General features: G+C 42.8%; 1 protein-coding gene across 14 annotated transcripts in view; it reads right to left on the minus strand.

Moving 5' to 3' along the window:
- Window positions 1–1,284: 1,284 nt before the first annotated feature.
- The window catches only part of ANK2 (ankyrin 2), a 648,733-nt gene continuing 629,003 nt past the window's right edge, over window positions 1,285–21,014 (minus strand). For 8 of the 14 annotated variants that reach the window (XM_075543900.1, XM_075543907.1, XM_075543894.1 and 5 more), the window contains 10 exons: window positions 20,754–20,885; window positions 19,480–19,623; window positions 16,511–16,796; window positions 12,062–12,350; window positions 8,609–8,701; window positions 8,034–8,117; window positions 7,764–7,928; window positions 6,663–6,845; window positions 5,134–5,225; window positions 1,285–2,237 (listed from right to left, as the gene is read on the minus strand). In XM_075543900.1, coding sequence (XP_075400015.1) covers window positions 2,054–2,237; window positions 5,134–5,225; window positions 6,663–6,845; window positions 7,764–7,928; window positions 8,034–8,117; window positions 8,609–8,701; window positions 12,062–12,350; window positions 16,511–16,796; window positions 19,480–19,623; window positions 20,754–20,885 — 1,652 coding nt within the window. In that variant the 3' untranslated portion in view covers window positions 1,285–2,053. The remainder of the gene's footprint in view (window positions 2,238–5,133; window positions 5,226–6,662; window positions 6,846–7,763; window positions 7,929–8,033; window positions 8,118–8,608; window positions 8,702–12,061; window positions 12,351–16,510; window positions 16,797–19,479; window positions 19,624–20,753; window positions 20,886–21,014) is intronic. The other 6 variants (XM_075543902.1, XM_075543899.1, XM_075543904.1 and 3 more) reach the window with 2 other exon arrangements.

Consider the following 21,014-nt stretch of genomic DNA (forward strand, 5'->3'; position numbering starts at 1 on the left):
TGCTGATTCATCAACTGAAAACCACTTCTTCTCACAGTATTCAAGTTTTCTGATAACACAGCAAAAATCAATTTCAAAAGAAAGGTGAGTAACCATCATGTTGTTACACAGACACCATCTGCACTGCGACTAACACAACAGAAAGGCTTGTCTGAGCTCCACGGAAGGTTTTGACAAGAAGGCCACGGCGTGCTTCCCCACAGCTTGACCTTGACCATGGGCCTCTCATTCGGACAGCCAGAGAAGGCTCGGATTCCTGTCTGGCTGCCCAAAGTGCCCGCGGTAGAGGCTTAGGCGGGTCAGCTATGGGCAACCTCCCTCTCAGGAAATGTTCGCTCTTGGCAATGGTATTTTAAACGAGGAAGTGCCTTTGTTTGTCACGTTCGTGTTTGTTTATTTTTTGACATTTTGGAGCACTGAGTCATTTTTGCACAACAGGAAAGGACCAGATAGAATTGGAAACTTTTCAATTCCTAGAGGATAGATGGTTGATTGGTGGTGGTGGTGGTTTGTTTGTTTGTTTCAATGTCATCTTCATTGAATATACTTTTCTTTAATAACTGATCCAAAATGTATACTGTTCATATGAATATATTTGTGAATATATATATATATATGATAAAATGCTACACAGCTTCAACCACTAGCAGATTCAGGGACGGGGAATGGGAAATACTCAGACCATGAGATCCCCTTCTTTGAAACGAACAAGCCGAAAAGTGCACTAATGCATGGAAGCGTTCCCAAGGGAGTTTGGATTTCAAATAAATAAACTGACATTTTTTTTTAACCCCAACCAATTTTTTAAGATTTCTCCATCTGGTCTGCAAGCGGGGTAAAAACCAAACCAAACCAGACCTCGCTGGGAGGGGCCAGTTGCTCGATCTGTGTAGGAAGAATGGAAACAATTAGTGTGGTGAGAAGAGGGCTTTGGACTGCGGTTTGGATTCTTAAGTACCACATGCAGGTGTTAGAGATGATAGAACCCCTGATAGAAACAAGAGGAAAAGAAGAGAGAAAAAACCACTCAAACATGGTGAAGGAGTTTTTCAGCTTGTGTGGAGTGGGTGAATCTTGTTTCCAATGAATTATCTACAGTGCAGTGGACAGGGGGAGGACCACCAGTAAGACAGCGTGGTTTGCTAAAGCAGCAATGAAAACTGGAGAACCACAGTAGTTAGAGCTTTGAAAATACCCTGCCAACTTGTTCAAATCTCAAAGACCTGAAGATGCTAGGACGCCACAGGAGGTAGCTGCTAGCCACCGAATACCTCATGGTTTCATTCTGTTTGCCTCTGCTTCTCTCTCTCTCTCTCTCTCTCTCTCTCTCTCTCTCTCTCTCTCTCTCTCTCTCTCTCTCTCCTTTCTCTCAGAGTGGCTGCTCGAGAGTCATGTGTCATGGCTGGCCAGTCCCAGCAATGACGTGTCTGTGAAGGACAAGTACTTCAAGGTCATTAACCCCTCTTCGACTAGGAGCAGTGGCTACTCTGGAAGTCCTAAGGACATAGTCATTCTGGACTGCTTCGTTCGCAGTAGAAATGTATTATCATTCGATTGTGTTAGCAATCTCTTAATTAACCATTGTTCGGCAATTTCTCGAGGCCCTTTCTTCCATGATGCCCAGTGTAGTTAGAATAGGCAGTGGTTTTCATCTTAATATGCTGTTCATCTGCGCATGTCAACTATATACATTGTACATGGACCTCCCTCTGGGGGATCCCTCACTGAAGAGGTCTGCAGAGAAAGTTCTTCTGATCAGTGGGTTTTCATGGAGGTTGTGCAGAAGCAAAGAACAATGGAGGCGGCCAGTCCCCAGGTTCACACAACCAAGTAGTGGGCACAGCATCCAGAAGAAAGGATGCTATCTTTGGTCACAACTTAGCGGACAGGAGGAAAGGGCAGGGGAAATGGCAGGAAAACGCAGTGTGTTTACTCAAAGTGGAAATGCCAGGGTGTCCCATTCATGAGGCCGGTTCTGGCGACTTCATGAGTGGAACAAGGAGTTGCATATTGAGGGAGTGTGTGGTTTCTGGTCTGAGAACTGGGCAGCCCCTTAGGTGGCCTCTGGCTTCGAGTCCTCCTTGCAGAAGTGCCGAAGGAGTCGCTGGAGGTCGTGCTGGAGGTCATCCTGGCCTAGTGCTTCTGGGACATCCTCCAGGTGCTGCATGTGAACGTGTTTGCCATGCTGGTCCTTCACCACAGCCCTCTTCTGGGTGTGGGCCTTACTCATCGTTGTCCTGGAGGGAAGCAGACAAGAGCAAATTAGGATCTTTTCCCGCTGTGGAAGGAGCCCTGGTGGTGTAATAGTCACACTGCCAATGCAAACAACTGGCGGTTTCAATCCAGACACGGTGCTGCATGGGAAAGACCTGGCAGTCTATGCCTGTAAAAATGACAGTGCTCTTCTGCCCTGTGGGGTCCTAATGAGTGGAAATAGACTCAACGGCACTAACAACAACAGGTGTGAGTGGAGGTAACCATTCTATTACTGTATTGTTCAGCTTGTCATGGGTATTTACTCCTCTGCCCTAGCTTTTCCCACCCTGATCTGTTGGTAGAAGACCGATCCATTGGTATCAATGAAGCCATCATTGATGACTTTCTTGACACATGGTTCCCCTATGTGAAATGATTCATGGGTTTTTTTTTAAAAGCATGCCTTGGAATAAGTGACATTTGATTTTCCCCCAATGCCTCAAATCAGTAGAACCATGCCACAACATGAGTATAATTTCCTCCAACATAACCATGCCATCCGTGGTATTTTGATTAGGTTGTGCTGATTGGAAAGAGCTTGGTTCATCCTGAAAGAGTGACTGCAGATGTACTGATTGCCAAGAAAAGGGAAACGCAAAGTTTTAAACTAAATGTACTTAAAACTTCATAGTGGTCAGCTTCATCCTCAGAGAAACAGCTGGACCCCAAATTCCAAAGAGGTGTATTGAAAAGACTTTTCCATGGGATATGGATCTTAAGAAACTGGAATATTATGCTGTTAATATATAGGAACCAACCAAACAAACAAAAACAACTCACGGCCATCCAGTGACCCAATAGAACAGGGCATGGTAAGCTGCTCCTGGAAGTTTCTGAAACTCTAACTCTTTACCTGAGTAGAAAGCTCTGTCTCTGACGTCTTTCTCCTGTGGAGCGGCTGGTGATTTCAAACTGCTAACCTTGGCGTTAGCAGCCCAATGCTCGACTACTGTGCTATAGGGGTTCCTGAACATACTGGAAGGGGACCACAAATAGACAAAGATTGCCACAACCTCTGATCCTTCATCTGGAAGTGGTGGAGAAGGGAAGGGACAAATGCAAAGCCCACACCGAGGACTAATCGTTTGTCTTATTACTGGAGACCTTTGGACTTGATCTGTCCATTGTTTGTATCATGCAGTCACTTAATAGGCTGCTTCCTTGTTTCCCATCAGTCTGGTGGCTGATTGAAAAACTATCTTGTTTCTATTCTGCCTCACAGGATTGGCTTGTCTCCCTGCTGGAGAGTGTTTACAGTGGTATTTCCTGCCTCTTGGTCCCATTCCCTTTCTACTTAAAAACGTAGCTCTTCCTTCCACAAATATGTGCTGAATGCATTTTGCGAGTCAGGTATGAGGAAGGTTAAATTAGAATAACAATAATAAGGAAACAGAAGCTTTGGGAATTGAAGCGATGCCCAAAGAAAAATGGATCGTACGTAGTGAGGCCAAGTCAAAGATTCCAGAGCCTGAACGCATCATCACACTACCAAGCATTTTCACTAGAGACCAGCGTGGGAAACGGTTGCCTTTCCGAGTTTTACCCAGCAATGTCTCTAGGAACTCCTAGGGTCCAGAAGGTACAGGGTGGTGCAGATCATTAATGGTTCCACTAGTAACAGAAAAGTTGGCAGGTTCGAGCCCCATCCAGAGAAGCCTTAGAGACCAGCTGCTTCAGAAAGGCTACAGCCTTGGGACCTCCAGGAGGTGTCCTAGGCTGGACACAGGGGGTGGCCATCAGTTGGAGCAGCCTTGGCACTAACAAGAGAATGTGCATACGCCGGAAATCCTGCCCAAGGGCTGCTCTGAACATTTCATCCTGATTTGATAGTGGGCACTTTATTCTTAATTCATGCAGAATTTGTTAAAGTACTAAGAGCAATTACACCGTTTTACATTGCAAGCTGTTGCTGGCTTTCCCATTCGATTTCAGGGGTGGAATTGTGACAGAACCTTTAATTTTGCTGGAAATAAAATCAGTATGCAGGAGCATGATGACTATGTTCTAGAGGCTGAAAATGGCATGGCAGAGTGGTCACTGCTCTCTTCTTTTCAATGGAGTGGGGGGCACAATCCTAACCTGGATATTTGCCTTGTCACTATTCGTTTTGATACTTACAGTGCTGATAGGGGGCCAGCAAAAAATAAAAAAGTAGGCCAAAAGGATATATGCCAAAGTTATACACCAAACCAGCGATGGGACAGGGCCAGAGCAGACACCCTCACCGCCAATCCCTTCTATGTGGACACAAAGGGGTTGTTGACCGCCCTTATTACCATTTCTCAATAGATTCAAGGACAAGGTTTCAGCATCACTAACTACAATCAATTTCCTGAATACCAAAATCATGCTCAGTTTATTTGCCACTCACATGCCACGCAGCATCATGGAAGTTTGTAAATATCCATATATATGTTTGCATGTGTTTACATATATATTTCATAAATATACATAAGTCATATATATTATATTTGAACTATATATACATATATTTCAAAGTAATGATTTGCTAATGTTACCTTAATGTTGTTGGTCACAAACTAACTTGTGAGCAATAAGATTAAAGTTCCTATGCTCTCCAAGACCAACAGCACAATGGTACTACCCACAATACACAGTTGGGTATACTGTGGATGACTTTCTGTCACCCGGGGAGTTAGCTTGTGTGAACATGCATATCCCCAGCACTATGTCTTAATAATACTTTCAAAGCATTAGGTACTCCAAGCACAACATGTTAATGACGTTACCACTTGACCTACTGCTGGACACAAGGAGAGCCAGCAGTTCCTGGGAGATTTTAAGCCACATGGAGGACTTCTGCTTTCCTTTTTAATAGTGTTAGTTTGCAAAGTATCACCCCATGCTAACTCAAACCTTTTAATTATTGATCCATCTTCTTTCAAGATTTCATTCTCTACTAGACTTGGGAGGTGGACTTTCAAGCAGCTACCTGTGTAACTCAAAGCCTGAAGGAGTGGGAGGGGAGACAAAACCTCATCATAAAACTTAGACTTTAAAACAAACTATTATTTTGCTTAATTAATCAGCTATATTAAAAAATACAAACTACTCTTAGTAGCAGACTCAACTATTGAGTATGATGGAACAAATCTCTTAAGTGTCTTCCACTTGTAAAAGAGATGTGTTGTATTACTTTACAAAGCTGCTGGCCAACAGCCATACTGCTTGACCTCACTGTCGCCCTTGCCTGACCCAACTCCATTCTACAGTGGAGAATCTAATGTAAATAAAATGACCCAAGCAACATGAAGTTAAAAATGGGCCAAACAAAATGCAGAAGTCTATAACATGAATAATTCATTTTATAACAGTCCCAAGTCGCCCACTGCCAAAGTGCGAAGAACTGACCCTATTTAAATAAAGTATGCTTTCAAGTCTCTGAGTGTAGGTCATCCATCTATAATCTCAAGACCTATTGTGGGCACCATAGAAGAGTGCACCCATACAGCATTCGGCTTAAAATTATTTCAATAGAAAAAATAGCTTGTAGAAGTTTGTCCATGTCCATACTCCCTGACGTGAAGCACTCAGGCCACATAGGAGGGACCTTCAAGATGGTCATGGTAAAACACTGGAATTAACCAAGAATGGAATCTTTTCATCAACTTTGAAGTCCCCTTCAAAAGTTAGTTTTGATTTTGTTGGGTTTTATTAAATTTAAAAAATGTAATATAATGCCTTTTATTTTACAAACCTATTATTATATTGGCAACGAAACATATGAATACTCACTCTAAATAGGATTTTTTTCTTTAAGATACTACATACCTCCCTGTCAATTCAGGTCATATTTAATTGCTAAATTGGTTTGCTACTGACTGATAGGATTCGTTTGGGCTATTAATGACTTGGGACCTTCCAATTGTAGTAAGAGTTTGGGACCTGGCTGACACTGGGAACCCTTTAATAACTGCTGGCAGTCAGATCTTAATGAATTAGAAATGCTCTTCTCTAAAGCCATAGTGACAGAGAATTTTCTTCACTGCCTATCACTAGTAGCAATATTTAAAATGTTCACTAGCAAAAATTTTGGAACAACTTTCATTTCTTCCCCTAATTAATGCAGAGGATAAGTCATGTCTGCGTTTTTAAAACATGGTGTACTATCAGGCCCTGAACTTTGCTATTTTGATTTCTACTCAGCAGGTGAAAATCCTAGTCATTTGGAGCTTTAAAGTTCTTCGGGTGTCTAATGAGCATGATTGGTTGAGGAAACCTGACTCCATTGTATAAGTTATTTAAACAGGAATTCTACTCCATTGAATTATTCTGCAGTCTTCCGTGAACTCATACATGGGATGACACGCTGAGAACCCGTTTTCATTTCAAAGACAGGGCAAACATAAGACAGACACATAGACAACATGGCAATGCTTCTATACCTCTTCAAAGTCATCTTTGGCTGAAGGAAGGTCACTGGCTAAGCTAGAATCCCCCAGGTGGGTCTCCATCCTCTCTCCATGTACCATAGTTGTTTTGACAACTTTGCTGACTCTACGGCCTTCCACTGGTTCAGCCTGAAATTCTGAAGTGCTGGACAAAATGCTGGGCTCAGACAAAGTCACCTAATGAACAAAGGACACAGAAGACACAATTTCCAATTGCTAAAACGGAACAATTGTCAGTTTTTCTGTATTTCAGAAGAAATGGCCAGACCAACAGTGTATTACATACTGACCTAGAAAGCGGTATGTAAGAAAAGATGGGTAAAAGGTGCTCTATAAGTGCTTGGTGATGTGGATACAGTGGCAGCCTCTACACAGCAGCAAATCACCCACTGAGGGGGCTCAGTGACATTCATCAGTAATTCTCTTGACGCACAAACGGGTTCGTCTAATATAGACCTGGCAACCGGTGGTGTGCTTTGCCCCCATTTGTAGGAAGATACAATGAACCGCCCAAAGAGGAAGCTTTAAAGCTACGAGAAGTTGCAGAAGCAGATATGGGGAGAAGCTCAAATTTATATTAATAAGAATGTGAGGAGCTGAGCAAATATGGAACTGTAAGATGGTCACAAATTATATCAAACAAGTAAACATGTCCCTAAAAGAGGGAAGTACAATGAAGAAAACACAATAAATCAAGGAGTTTCTGGGTCCTGCTATTGGAGAGGTTTACCCACCATGATCTACAGAGGCTCCCGTGGTGACCAGTGATACATGTAGGGGTGGGGTCTAAATAATATACTGCTTGTGCAACAAACGGGACAGATTTTTACTTCTATAGTTTGATTTTGCATGTTTGCTGTGGTCACCTACAGGTACATTGAACATGGCAAGACAAAGACAATGAATAACGTCTCTCAGTGTTGGTTTCTAAACCAGGTGTGAGATCATGAGCACAAGTAAATGAACGCAGAACAGAACAAGCAGCGGTGGAACAACTATGGAAAGCAACCTGTTCCATCTGTTTAAAAATTTTTTTCTTGAGTGCTACTTCACCCCTCCCTTAACGGGGTGTCGGAGACTGTGAGGCGGTCTCACCTCGGACTGCTCGGTGTCACTCTTGAGTACAACACGCTTGACAACTTTGGAAAAGCCATCCCCGTCCTCGATGTGGATGGGTTCCTGCGGCAGTCCCTGCATCGTGATCTCTTCTTTCTCAATGCCGTCGGAGGAGACGTAGCGCCTAATGATCTTTCTGGTAACCTGCAATAGATTTCCTTCCTAGAGCTCGCTTTTCAGTACCCCGGCATGGCTGCATCCCAAGCAGGGGGTTGGCAATGAATCAAAGGAACACACAACTGACGATACCTTTCTCACCACGGTGTGTCCATGCTCGTCCGTGTATTCTTCCTCCGTGACCGATTCGGGTGGGATGTCAGGCATATCGTCCCCCTGCACAGTTGGGAGAAATGAGTCACTCAGGGTCTGGCGCCAATTCTAAGGAGCTTAGACAGGAGGCACGTGGGGGAATGAAAGGCGCTGTTGAGGAGCGTTGCTGAGATGCAGTGATCCTGGTCAGTAGTTTATTTGAACGAACGAAAAAGGTGTGGGGATAACATGCTTGGGGAATCTGACTCAAGTTAGGTAAACTTTAAAACAAAACAGACACGCAAAACCAAGACAAGCACGAGGTGAGGTGGGTAGAACAGAAGAAGCCAAATCCTGCTCGCTCACTCGCTCCTTGCTGGAGGTAGGCTGTGAATGGCGTTACCACTGCCTTTCTCGTCACATAGAAATTAGCAGAGTTACGGGCGCTGCTGTTGGATCCATGCACGAGCCTAGGCGCATGCCAAGCCCTGGCGGCTTCCGGCTGGGCACGCACCAAGGGCAAGAGACGGGCTTAGAGGACCGGCCGAGCCGTGCAGCACGGTAGCAGCTGGTACCTGAATAATCACGCGTCGGCGGACCACCCTGGTAGTCACCATGGCCTCCTCGTCCGAGCTGGCCTCCAGCTCACCCAAGTGCTCCGTGAGCTCCTGGCGGAAGCACGGAAGCATTGTTGGGTTTCCCAGGCCAAGGGCTAAGCGGGCACGGCTCTCTGCTCTGGCTCACACTGCTGGGACTTGGATTTGTGGACCGTCCCAGCCGCCTCGGCAGGACAAAGAGGAGGCTGTCTCTGCCCGCCACGAGGTACAAGCTCAGAAACCCAAATGGGTTTCTTAGAGGGTTGCAACGACTTGGATTCTATTCAATGGCCTTGGACTTTGGAGGACAACTCAGAAGTGGCACAAGCAAGCTAAAACCAGTGTGCACTGGTCTCAGAAAATACAGTATTTCATTCCATAATGGAAAATAAAGTTCCAGAACCAAGTTATCCCTCTGAGAGCTGTCTGAGCGCATTCCTATCAAAATCCTTTTCAGAACTAAACTGCTCCTCATGTTATTTTTGGAACTCACACTCCCCCGAAAAAAACCCTGAATGCAAACAGCACAACAAACAGTGGCTAGTCAGTGCCATTCCTGCTTAGCCTCAGACTTACTAACTCAGAGTGTTTTATGTTTGCAGAAGAAACTTCTGCTGGATTCAAAATCTCCTGTCACTGTTATGTAGTCAGTAGTTCATCTCCCCATCATCAAAATGGCTGTGTAAGATGTGAAGATTTGACTCACTTTATAGACAAATTGAGATATTTGGGGTCTGACATATAGCTCGAGATGAGGCTAAGAACATAATTAGTGATCAGAACACACGTCTTGGAAGCTATATCCTGATTCTCTTTTTCTCTTTCCTGATGAAATAGTATTTAAAACAAGCAAATAGCTACATTTACTCAACACAGGTTAGCATACTAAAATTATATTTCTATTTTTTTTCTGCTAAATTAAAATATGCCAGTTGTAAACCAAATTATAACTGAAATACCCAGGAATCTGCTGCCTGCGAAGATGTTCAGCAAGAAGTGATTGCAATTAAATGGCAAAGTTAGAGGTACGAGGAGTGAAGAGTCTAAATAGTAAGTTCACGAGAGAAGAGCTATTCACATAGAATAAGTAGAACCGATACATAGAAGCACTTTGAAATCGAAGATGAGCTATCAAAATGTTTACATGCATAAAATAAACTAGATACATGAGTTATGCAGACAATTGTTTCAAGACTCTATTTTTCTTTATCTGTGAACTCTGAGATTTAGTAACTCCTAAGACAAGATGGGATATATGAAACAGTTTTATTACTGCTCATGTAAGTCAAGAAGTTGTAAGATGAATAATTCTGTGTAAAGTCTAACTTGGAATAAAAAAAATTTTATGGAATAAATTCAATTTTTTAAGAGAACTACCAAAATCAGGATGCAACTACCATCTGCTTGGATATTTCTTAAATTTAGTTAAATCTTAGGAGTAGATGTCACTCTTATAAGTGAATAAAAACAAATGTAGTTCTTTCATTCAATATAATACTTGTTTTCTTCCAAAATTTTTCAATTCTTTTATTCAGCTTTCTTTTTTTATTTGAAGACTTAAAATAATTCTCTAAAATCTGTTGAGATGTAAATCATTTAAAAATGATATTATTAAAAATATTCCCTGTAGTTGACATTCAATTAAGTTTGAATAAAATACACGCTCAGACTTTATTGTGCTTTTGAGTCCTGTGGGGAGTTATTGAAATGCAGATTCTCACATTCGCCTTTTCTCCCTCTTCCCAAGGATCAGTCTGACTCAGAAGGTCTGATGAGGGACCAACTTCCCTTTTATCTCCGAGATGTGAACCGCAGAGGTCACATTTCACGAAATAATGATTTACATGAATATTTTAAGACAGTGCCACCTTTTCTCTCCCAAATTACCAGGTATTTTGACAGTGAGAAACAGCAAAACGCCTATTTACAATGTTCTTAGAAGTCAGCTTGAAAATAGAAAAAATGAAATAAATCTAACTTGAAATTACCCATCCCCTAATGAAGAAAACACGTTTTGAGAGATGCGCCCCACCTGATAGTCACGGTTGGCGCTCCGTTACCTGATGCCACACACAAAGACCCACCCACAGTGGGGCTCCAGCACGTTCTACAAAAGGCAGGCTGACCCGAGACTGCAATCTTATCACTATTCTTCTTTTTCATTATCACTAACTTTTTATCGCAGATTGGGTGCAGTTTTACAAAGCAGATCATTCTGTCATATCTTGCCCTATCCAGCGCCTCCCTTCACACCCTTTTCTGTTGTCTGTCCCCCAGGGAGGTGGTCACATGTAGATCCTTGTAATTGGTTCCCCCTTTCCAACCCACTCACCCTGTACTCTCCCAGTATCGCCACTCACACCACTGGTTCTGAAGGTATCATCCGCCCTGGATTCCCTGTGCCTCTAGCTCCCATATGCACCAGTGTACATCCTCTGCTCTATCCAGACTTGCAAGGTAGAATTCGGATCATGGTAGTTGGGGGGTGGAGGGAGCAAGCAATTAGGAACTGGAGGAAAGCTGTATTCTTCATCAGTGCTACATCGTACCCTGACTGACTCATCTCCTCCCCTAGTCCCCTCTGCAAGGGGATCTCCAGTGGCCAACAAATGGGCTTTGGGTCTCCACTCTGCACTTCCCCCTTCATTCACTATGGTAAGATTTTTTTTTGTTGTTGTTCTAATGATGCTTTATACCTGATCCCTTCGATGCCTCGTGATCGCACAGGCTGGTGTGCTTCTTCCATGTGGGCTTTAATAATTTGTAAATTATCAAGGGCTCATGAGGGAGGGGGAAATGGGGAGAGAGGGGAAAAAAAAAGAGGACCTGATGCAAAGGGCTTAAGTGGAGAGCAAATGCTTTGAAAATGATGAGGGCAAAGAATGTACAGATGTGCTTTATACAATTGATGTATGTATGGATTGTGATAAGAGTTGTATGAGCCTCCAATAAAATGTTTAAAAAAAACCCCAAAAAACAAAGCAGATCATTCATGTTTGCTTTCCACACAACTCATGCACCAGTCTCGAGGGTTCCATCAGTTTCTGTCTGACCAGGAAGCCTGGTCTCTTTGATGGTTTTAAGTTTCTTCCTCACTGTGCACTCTTCCAACTTAAATGTATTAATTTTAAAAACAATATCAGATATATTGCTTCATCAAAGTATTTGAATTATTTATTTTAGGAAAGGGGTTTCTACGGGTAGATAGAGGGCTTCTAGTCAAACCACTAAACTGAAGCGGCATACCATTGCTTCCAGACTGACCCTTTCTTGGACTTTAAAGGGATTGGCAGTTTCACGGGGTCTCAGTGGAAATGATTTCGGCAAGCTTTCTTGATGTGAGGTGGTAAAAGAAGCAATCAGAGAAAGGGCAATGGGAGGGAGGTTCGCCAGCTTTGTGGGCATGGATGGGAATGGAGACAAGGAGTTTACCTTTAGAAAAGCTGCATCTTCATTCAGTCTTTCAAAGGTTTGCGGCTGGTCATCCACAGATTCTACTATCACGAGGCTAGATCTTCGTGGAGAGCTCTCTCTCTGCACTGGCGGCTCTTCGGGTTCTTGTACGATGGGAGAGTCTGCCCGCTCGCTGGACGTCGGGGTCCGGAGGGAGGGCCTCTCCTCCTCAGGAGGGGAACTCACGTCCTCAGGTACCTCGTTGGCAGGCGCAGGGACTGCTGTAGCCTTCTGAGTCTCTGACACTTCTGCTCCTGGGGTTGTGACGCTAAAACGGAAGCCTCAGGTTATTTCACAGGCATATGCATTTGGCCAGCGAGCAAGCACAGAGATTGGAAAGGAACTGGCACTCAACTTCCTAGTCCATGCAATAAAACCCGCTGTCCCCGAATCAGTTCCGATTTGTGGTAACCCTCGGTGGGTCAGAGACAAGCTTACAGATGTAGATCACCAGGGCTGTCCCTTGCAGGGCCCCTGGACATATTACAATGGAGTATTTTGATTGGTGGCCATCTACAAACTTGTCACCAAGGGACTTCAAGGAAAAAGGCTTTGGTAAGGGAGCCGCCTAACCTTGCTATCACAAGAGTGCGCTGAAAAGTGAACGGATGCAGATGTCGTTAACTTAAAAGTTAACACCTTATAATTTGTTCTCTCTTTTGGCTCCTTGTAAATTTGTTCTTGTTTTTATTATTTTCTGTTATCTTTTCTATTTAGATTTTCTTTATTTTGTTGTTGGTGTTTTGTTTTTTCTTTATTTTGCTTCTGGGTTTGTATGTTTTTCTTTATGTGAAATCCAGGATTGATGAATGTACAGAGACAGGAAATGATTTAGTAATCATTGAGGTTATATAGCAAGTGAGGCTGGGGGTAATAATGGGAGCTAATAATAAAAAGTACAAGAACAAAGAAAATGTTCTAAAATTCATTGTGGTGCTGATTATATAACTCTTTAATATATTTAAACCACTGAATTGGATGAAGTGTGAATTATATATCAATAAACATAAAACATTTTAAAAGTAGGTTTTGTACTTTTGGTCCAGAAATAATATGTGAAAAAATATATAGCATAAGATGCAGGATAGAGTTACAGCTAGCGACTGAGCTAGCATTGCCAGGGAAGGGTGCTTTCTAGAGCTAACTCTTATCTTAATATGTGCTAGGAACTTCCGGCCCTCCACAAAGGAAAATGTGGTAATTTAAATTTCAACGTAATAATATTCAAGCTCTGACAATCTGTACAAAAAAGGGCATATAAACAGTAAGATTTGAATGAAATAATCCAAATTTGGAAGAATTCAAGAATAACAATATAAAAATATCCAAATTGGTATCATATTTATCAATGCAAATATAGAAGTAGTTTTCAAGCCCTTCTCAAAAGCTGTACAACTTAGCAGTGGGCCTGTTGACATCAGAATTTTTCTACTGCGATAGGCTGGAATTATTCTAACACGACTTTTCAGAATCTTTCCCAATTAAGAAATCATGCATATTTTCTGCTTTTTTGTGTCATTTCCTGTGACCGTGTCGGTAACGGGTTCTCATCCTTCTCTTCTGACACCCCTGCCCCCGCCCACTTTTCCTTTCCCCCCTTCTTCACGATCCTCTTCTCAGCCACGGGTAACAAGGGCACGCTGTAACGCAGTCACATGGCACGCTCTTCGCCGGTTTCAGGGCTGGAGACATGTTTAGCCCATCTGTGTGCTTTTCCCTCAACAGTCAGTGCCATTTAAACAACTTTGTTTCTCTTTTAAGCCTATTTACATTTAAGCCTATTACTTGAGCTTTGAGCTATAATGTATTCTGCGGTCACCTTTAGCCCAAAGCTCTCTAGAGGGTGGCTTAATTCTCACCCCAGCCCCTCCCACCTCTATAGAATAATGTTTACTAATAATGTTGGTTAAATTCATCTCATAGCTTTGCTAGAATATCCAGGAGGTTTCTATACCCACACATCGTTACCCATGCTTCAAAGCAGTCTCGGCACAATAACTGCTGTATGTGGAGTGAGGCACGGTGATCTGACTGGTGATGACGGTGTTACTGATAGGGAATTTCACCATTGAAACAATGCTTTCCTTTTTTGACATTTGACACCGTGATAGTAACATGATAGATAGATATATTATCATCACAATTCATAAGTCTACAAGCGGCAATTCACAAGACATAGGGCAAAGTATTACAGAGAGTAAAGTGCTTAGGAATAATTCTCACCAGGAACATGAAGGATTTATATAATGAAAACTGGAATATGCGGCTAAACCAGTTGCAAGAAGACTTAAAGAAATTGGAAGATGTTCCACGTTCATGAATTAGAAGACCTACCCAACATGATCTACAGATTCAGTGAAACCCCAACCAAAATCTCAATAGCCTTCTTTACAGAACAATTGGCACGTACCACAATGGGGTAGAATTGAGAGTCCAGAAATAAGCCCACACATCTACAGCCAACTGACTTTTGACAAAATACAAAATAAATAAATGAGACCTCACAAAATTTGAAACTTCTGTGCATCAAAGGCTTTACCAAAAAGTGACGAGACGAGCTAGCAACTGGGAAAGTCTCTTTGGAAACTACATATCCAACAAGAATCAAATAAAATATATAGTAGGCTTTGACAAGTTATCAACAAAAAAGACAAACAACCCAATCGTAAAAGGGCAAAGATTTGAACAGATATTTTTTAAAGAGGATATACAACCAGCCTCTAGATACGTGAAAAGATGCTCAGCGTCAGGATCCATCAGGGAAGTACAGATCCAAGGCAACAAAGGTACCATGGCACTTCCCCTAGGAAGGCCAAGCTAAAAACAAACAACTAACAGTGACAAACAAAATAATAAATGTTGCTAAGAATGCTGGAAAGTTAGAATCCTCACTCACTGCTAAGGGGGAAGCCAAACAGTACAGCCATTATCAAACACTGTGGCAGTCACGCAGAGTAACTGAAAAGAGAACTACCATTTGACCCAACAATTAGCTATCTACCCTAAAGACTTGAAAGCAGGGATTCAATATCGCTGTAACACTACTTGCGGAAGCTAGTTAAGCAAACAACCTAGATGCCCATTACCAGATGAATGGACTGGGAAAAATGTGGTACAAACTTTCAGTGGAATACTACTCAGCCAGGAGAAGTGGAGTCTCCCTCCGTACATGCTGCAGAGTGCCTATAGCTAGAAGGCATGATGAGCAAATAAGCATGCAATGTATGGCCTTCCTTATATAAAAAGACAAGGAAAGGGAGATTCATGGAAACCACAGGAAGTGGGGTGGGAAGGGAAGCAAAGAGAGATGGAAAACGCACATGGATTAAGGTTAGGATAACACAACAGATTATTATCATTGCTGTCGAGTTACTGTTGATAATTCGACATCTGGAAAAGGTAGAATTGAAAAGAAAGTTGTGTGATAGGTAATATTTAAAAGAGCAGCCCCTAAGACTGATTGGGTACAAACACCTCATGGAATTTGGTCCTTGGTATAAAGGTTCAGGGCCATGATTTCATGAGGTATCCCAGTTAATGGGCCTACCGGTATGCTTGGTACTGCGAGTCTACCTCCTGGTTCATTGTAGAGTTCTTGCGGACTTTAAAGCGCTCCTCCAAGGGACAAGTGATGGTTTCTATTCATCAGGGGCACAGAGGAAAAAGCAGAGTCAAGAACATGCGCAGGATGTGGACTGAGGGACTAAAGGCCTTCGTGAACAACCGTCTCCTTTCTCACGAGCACCGAACTGTCCAGTGCCTGCCTACCATCGCTGAGCACTTTGATCAAAGATTCCCTAGAAAATTCTGATCCCAAAGGGGAAAAGACAGAAATTCTCTGGGCCCCAAAGGAAGTCAGAAAGCCACGGAGGGTGGATAAGTCCCTGAAACGATTGACTTGAGGTGATCTTTTAAACTTGAATTTTAAAGCATCCTCTGAGCCTTCTTAGATTAATAAAGCAAGTTGTGCCTTGAGCACGAGGCTCTTTGAAGAACTCCTGAGGGGGATCAAATTGTGCGAAAGGGGGAAGAACCCACAGAAAAGGAAGGGAGGAGGATTGCACATTCGAGAACGTCATCCACGCCGCTGAGCTGCAGACAGAAAGCGCTCGGCCTCGGTGTAGGCCTTGCTGTGTACATTCTCAACAACAACAAGATAAAAGTGAGAGGAAGAAAAGGGCAAAGTCATAGGGCCCAAGGTCATCCAACTGAACACTAGTTTGAGCACGTCTGCGCCAACAACACCGTGTTTTTCCATGTTTTGGCCTGGTTTTTGTAGCTCTGGCACGGTTTCTTGGTGGATTTCTCTTAAAATGATTGGGAAAATTATTTGTGATTGTCTGTGCCTAATGCCCTAGGCATTCTGGCTTGTTTCTTCACCGTTGCCTTTGCCAAGGTTTGGTTTGGGTTTTGGTTTTGGACACTCACAAGTATTCCTGCTGATGTTCAAGAGATGGCTCTTCGGTCAGGTCTTGCATTTTCCCTGAGAAATCCCGTTGAACCTGCTCTTTGTCCATTTGGGGTAAGACCTCTGCAGCCGAGGTGTCCCCCTCAGTTTTGAGGGTGCAATCCTGAAATGTGGAATAACCGACAGAGACGTCCTCCTCTGAGACAATGGGGGGTTTATCGCAGGGCTCGCTTCCTTTAGACGCAGGATGCTCGTCTTTCTGTCTGTGCTGTGCTGTGCACAGCTCCTCCTGAAGTACCGAGAATCCTAAAGGGGAGAACAATAGAAATCAAGAACTTATTTGAAGCTACTTTTATATTAAGCGGGTATTTATTCATGAACTACTATGGGCCATGTCCTGTTAATAGGCCCGTGGTTTATAATGGTGAACAAGATACTGTCTCTGCTTCTAAGATGTTTACTATCTGGGGGACCCAGCAAATAAGAGTCAATTAAAATAGAGCATGACTGAGGGACAAGTTCCAGCCAGTGACTAGGGGAGTCACAAGCTCAGGTTTAGACTCAGGATTGAAAACACAGATGTGTGCTAGACTCAAGCTACCATCTTGTCAGTCACCTGAACACGTGCAAAACTGGCTAGTGACAACTGAAGATGGAAGAATGGTCTGGGTCTCAAATGATGGAGCTGACCCCGAGTATAAACCATAGTGCAGACTTTCAGGAAAACAAGCAGATCTGTTTTAAAATCAGTAGAACCTGAACGTTCATTCGAAGGGAGGATGGTGAGACTTTGGCACTCTTACTTAGACACGTTACCAGAAAAGACCAAGCATTAGAAAAGGTCAAAGGTGGAGAGACAGCAAGATTTAGGAAAACCCTCAGTGAACTAGCTTAACACAAGAGCCACCATAATAAGCTCAGACAGATACATGACTACAAAAATGAAACGACCTCACAGAGATATGTTATGCTACGTACAGACTCACTGAAAGTTGTGGCTGACAGCCGAGTCAGCGCCAACTCGGTGGCGAGGTCTGTAAATTTAGGCGAATCCCCCAGAGTGTGAGATTACAAAGAGTAAGGAGGATCATCAACTGAGCTAGTCTAGGAGAATCCACGTGGCAAGAGGAAGGAGACTTAGACTGACAGCAGGTAATCCTCCCAGCTAGCACAGTAACTCTGTGTCAGACACTGTTTGAGTGCTGTATCAGTATTGACTAGTGCGCACCACAACACACTCCTTATCAGGGTCTCGTGTCCTATGCAAAGGAATTGTCCTTAAGACCCAGGGTGTGAGGTATCATTTTATAAAAAACATTTTTTTAGCAGAGCAGTGATGAACAAATTATCATTCCTGAATCTAGGTGTTTGAATTGTGGTGTTGGCAAAGAATTTTGAAAATACCGTGGAGTGCCAGGAGGAGAAAATTCAGTCTTGGAAGATGTGCAGACAGAGTACTGGTTAGAGGCCAGGATGGAGAGACTTTCCCTACTTTAGACATGTTATCAGGAAAGACTAGTCCCTGGAAAAGGATTTCATTCTTGGTATAATGGAGAGGCAGCACAAAAGAAGACCGTCGGGGAGAGGGGCTGACACAGCGGCTGCAGCAACGGGCTCAAGCACAGGAACAATTGTGAGGATGGAGCAAGACCGGGTAGTGTTTCGTTCTGTTGTGCACAGGGTCGCTGTGCGTCAGAACTGACTCAATGGTACCTAACATAATTAACATTTATTCATTCAGCAGAAATGTATTGAACATCAGTTATGTGGCAATCACTGTTTAGATGGTGAATATATAGCACTGAGCAAGATAGAAAAAGCTTCTGATCCCATGAAGCTTTTTTGCAGATATATACATTTTAGGAAACATTACAAAACATTTCCTGGGCTTAGTGGGTTATGCGTCGGGCAGCTATAATGCAGTAAATTAATGAATATGACTCCTCTAGTCACAGCCTTTGTTCCACCCAACGACCTTCATTTTCCTGATGGTTCTGGATAAGAAGGTGTAGGGAGATTCTGATTGGATTAGCTGTGATTCAGCTGTGAATGATGGCTGACGGGGTTAATTAAGATTATCATCCTACTGGGTATGAAACCAGCCATCTCAGAAATGAAAGGATAGCCCACCACTACCAGTAAGACAGAAGAGACAGGAGGGATGTATTTGGTGAGATTAAGATACAGGATGTGAGCATTAAAAACAGCTCGTTAGATACAAGTACCAGAGGTGTAATCAAGATACTGAGAGAAGAGGGCACTGGGGGATCACCCATGTGGATGGTGAAATAACAAAGAATGGGCACTGGTGGGAGCAGCCCTTGTCACGGACTGGGAAGATGTGTGACCTCTGTTGCAGTTACATAATCTGGTGTCAAGTTGGGACTTGAGAGGATCAAGAGTGAAGAGATGGGTTACAACCAATGAGGCCTCTGTGTGGGCATGGCCTTCCCTTGAGAATTCTGGGATCTCCTGTATTTTCTTCCTTGGAAATGGGAGACATTTCTTTCTCTGCTCAATCCCATGGAGACTCTCTACGGACAAGACACATGGCAGTATGCTGATGGACCCTGTGCCCTGGGAACTGGAGAAGCCACGTGGAGACCCCTGCCAGCACTGAGATGCTTATAAATGCCACTGGATCCAAAGACTTTCTACCCACTGGCCTGTGATTGTCCTGCATTCAGCATTGTATGTGGTTCCTGAGTCTGAAGACGACTTTATAGATTGGTATCAGACATGGGGGCTAATATCAGACTTATGGGCTTGGACTGGACTGGGTTGAGATGCTTTCTTAATGTACAATTACCCTTTATATAAAACTCTCCTTTATACACATATGAGTTTCTATGGATCTGTTTCTCTAGTCTACCCAGACTAACACAACCTCCAAAAGCTATTTTTAAAAAGGAGACAGTTAAGTCCAGTTGTTTGAATCACTTCAAACACACACCACACACACACACACACACACCACACACAAGTTGACCTTCACTATGATCCAGTGTAATCGTCTGCTCAATTTCTGCATAGCTATGATGGATGCGCTCCTGCAGAGGTTCTGTGCTGGCCTCCATGAGATGAACAATATCCATCCGGTTGATCTTGGTGAGACATTCAATAAGATTGGTATCTGGGATATTAAGAGAAAAAAAATAAACATTTATTATATGTGAGAGCTATACCTTTACATAGTTTCCTCATTTAAATGTCTCACTAAACCTTTGATATTGTGTACAAAAACAACCAGTTTCTAATAAAATGTCTTGGTTAAAAATAAACACAAAGAGAAATAAAGAGACATGAACAAAAAGGGTGACCCAAAAGCAGGGTTACCAGATAACACACAGGAAACCCAGCTACATTTTAGTTCTCAGATAAACAAGCAAGCAAAACATGTTTTTATGTTGTAATTATATCAAACATACAATTTGGGATTATACTCATATTTAAAACATTTTTTGTTTATACCTGAAATTCAACTTTAACGGGGTTCCCCCCTTATTTTTATTTGCTAAACCTGGCAATCCTACCTAGAAGGCTGTAAAGAGAAGGCATGATAAGTGTGAGCTGAGTGTAAGTAAGGGGACCAATAGGTAGATCTTTTGAAGGAGCCCTGGTGGCATAGTGGTGACTTTTTGGGCTGCTAACTATAAGGTAAGTAGTTTAAAACCACCACCAGTTGCTCCTTGGGAGAAAGACCGGTTTTCTACTCCCATAAATATTTATAATCTTGGAAATGCACAGGGGCAGTTCTACCCTGTCTTACAGGGTCACTATGAGTCAGCACTGACTCAGTGGCAGCGAGCTTGGTCTGGTTAGATAGATTTTCAGGATGAAATCCACAGAGAGATGGAAAGTCCACTTGGCCTGCATCACTTCCCATTTTATTTAAAGGGGTCAGTAGATGAAATAACACTCATTATATGACAGTCTCTTTGAATCCCCTCCCCCCCCCACTTAGATTACTTAAGAGTACTGGAAGTAAAAGCTGAAAGCAATCATCTTTCCACAAGCCAATTAAAGAAAGTCCGTTCATGATCATATTTAGACAATTCTAGGACTTTAATGACAGTCTCGTGGGATTTCTGTTCCCCACGCACAGGCATCATTTAGAAAAGGCAAGAGCTTCTTTCCTCTGCTACAGTTGCACACCTGAAGGATGACATTCGCTGTACTGTTTTGCTGAATTTGCAACAATGTGATGAGTAAGCAAGATGTTCCCACTTTGTCTAGCGCTTGTGACTTACTGCTCCCACCTACCTGTGGCATGTTTCCCATCCCTTTCTAGCCAGTACTTGAGCAGGGCATGACTCTGGTCTTGGAGGGAGTTGGGGTTCTCAATTCGAATTTGATGAATTTGCTCCTCGGTGAAATCTAGTTCTCTTGCTAATTCTAGAAGAGAAATCAGCATTCGGTAAACGTATGAGCATCAAGGTTTAAGTCTCTAAATCTTGTTTTGTGGTTTTTGTAGAAGATGTTCTTTGTATTGCTGTGAGTGATATAATTCTTTAAATTGTATTT

This window comes from Tenrec ecaudatus, chromosome 3 (genome assembly GCF_050624435.1).
Source record: "Tenrec ecaudatus isolate mTenEca1 chromosome 3, mTenEca1.hap1, whole genome shotgun sequence".
NCBI lineage: Eukaryota > Metazoa > Chordata > Mammalia > Afrosoricida > Tenrecidae > Tenrec > Tenrec ecaudatus.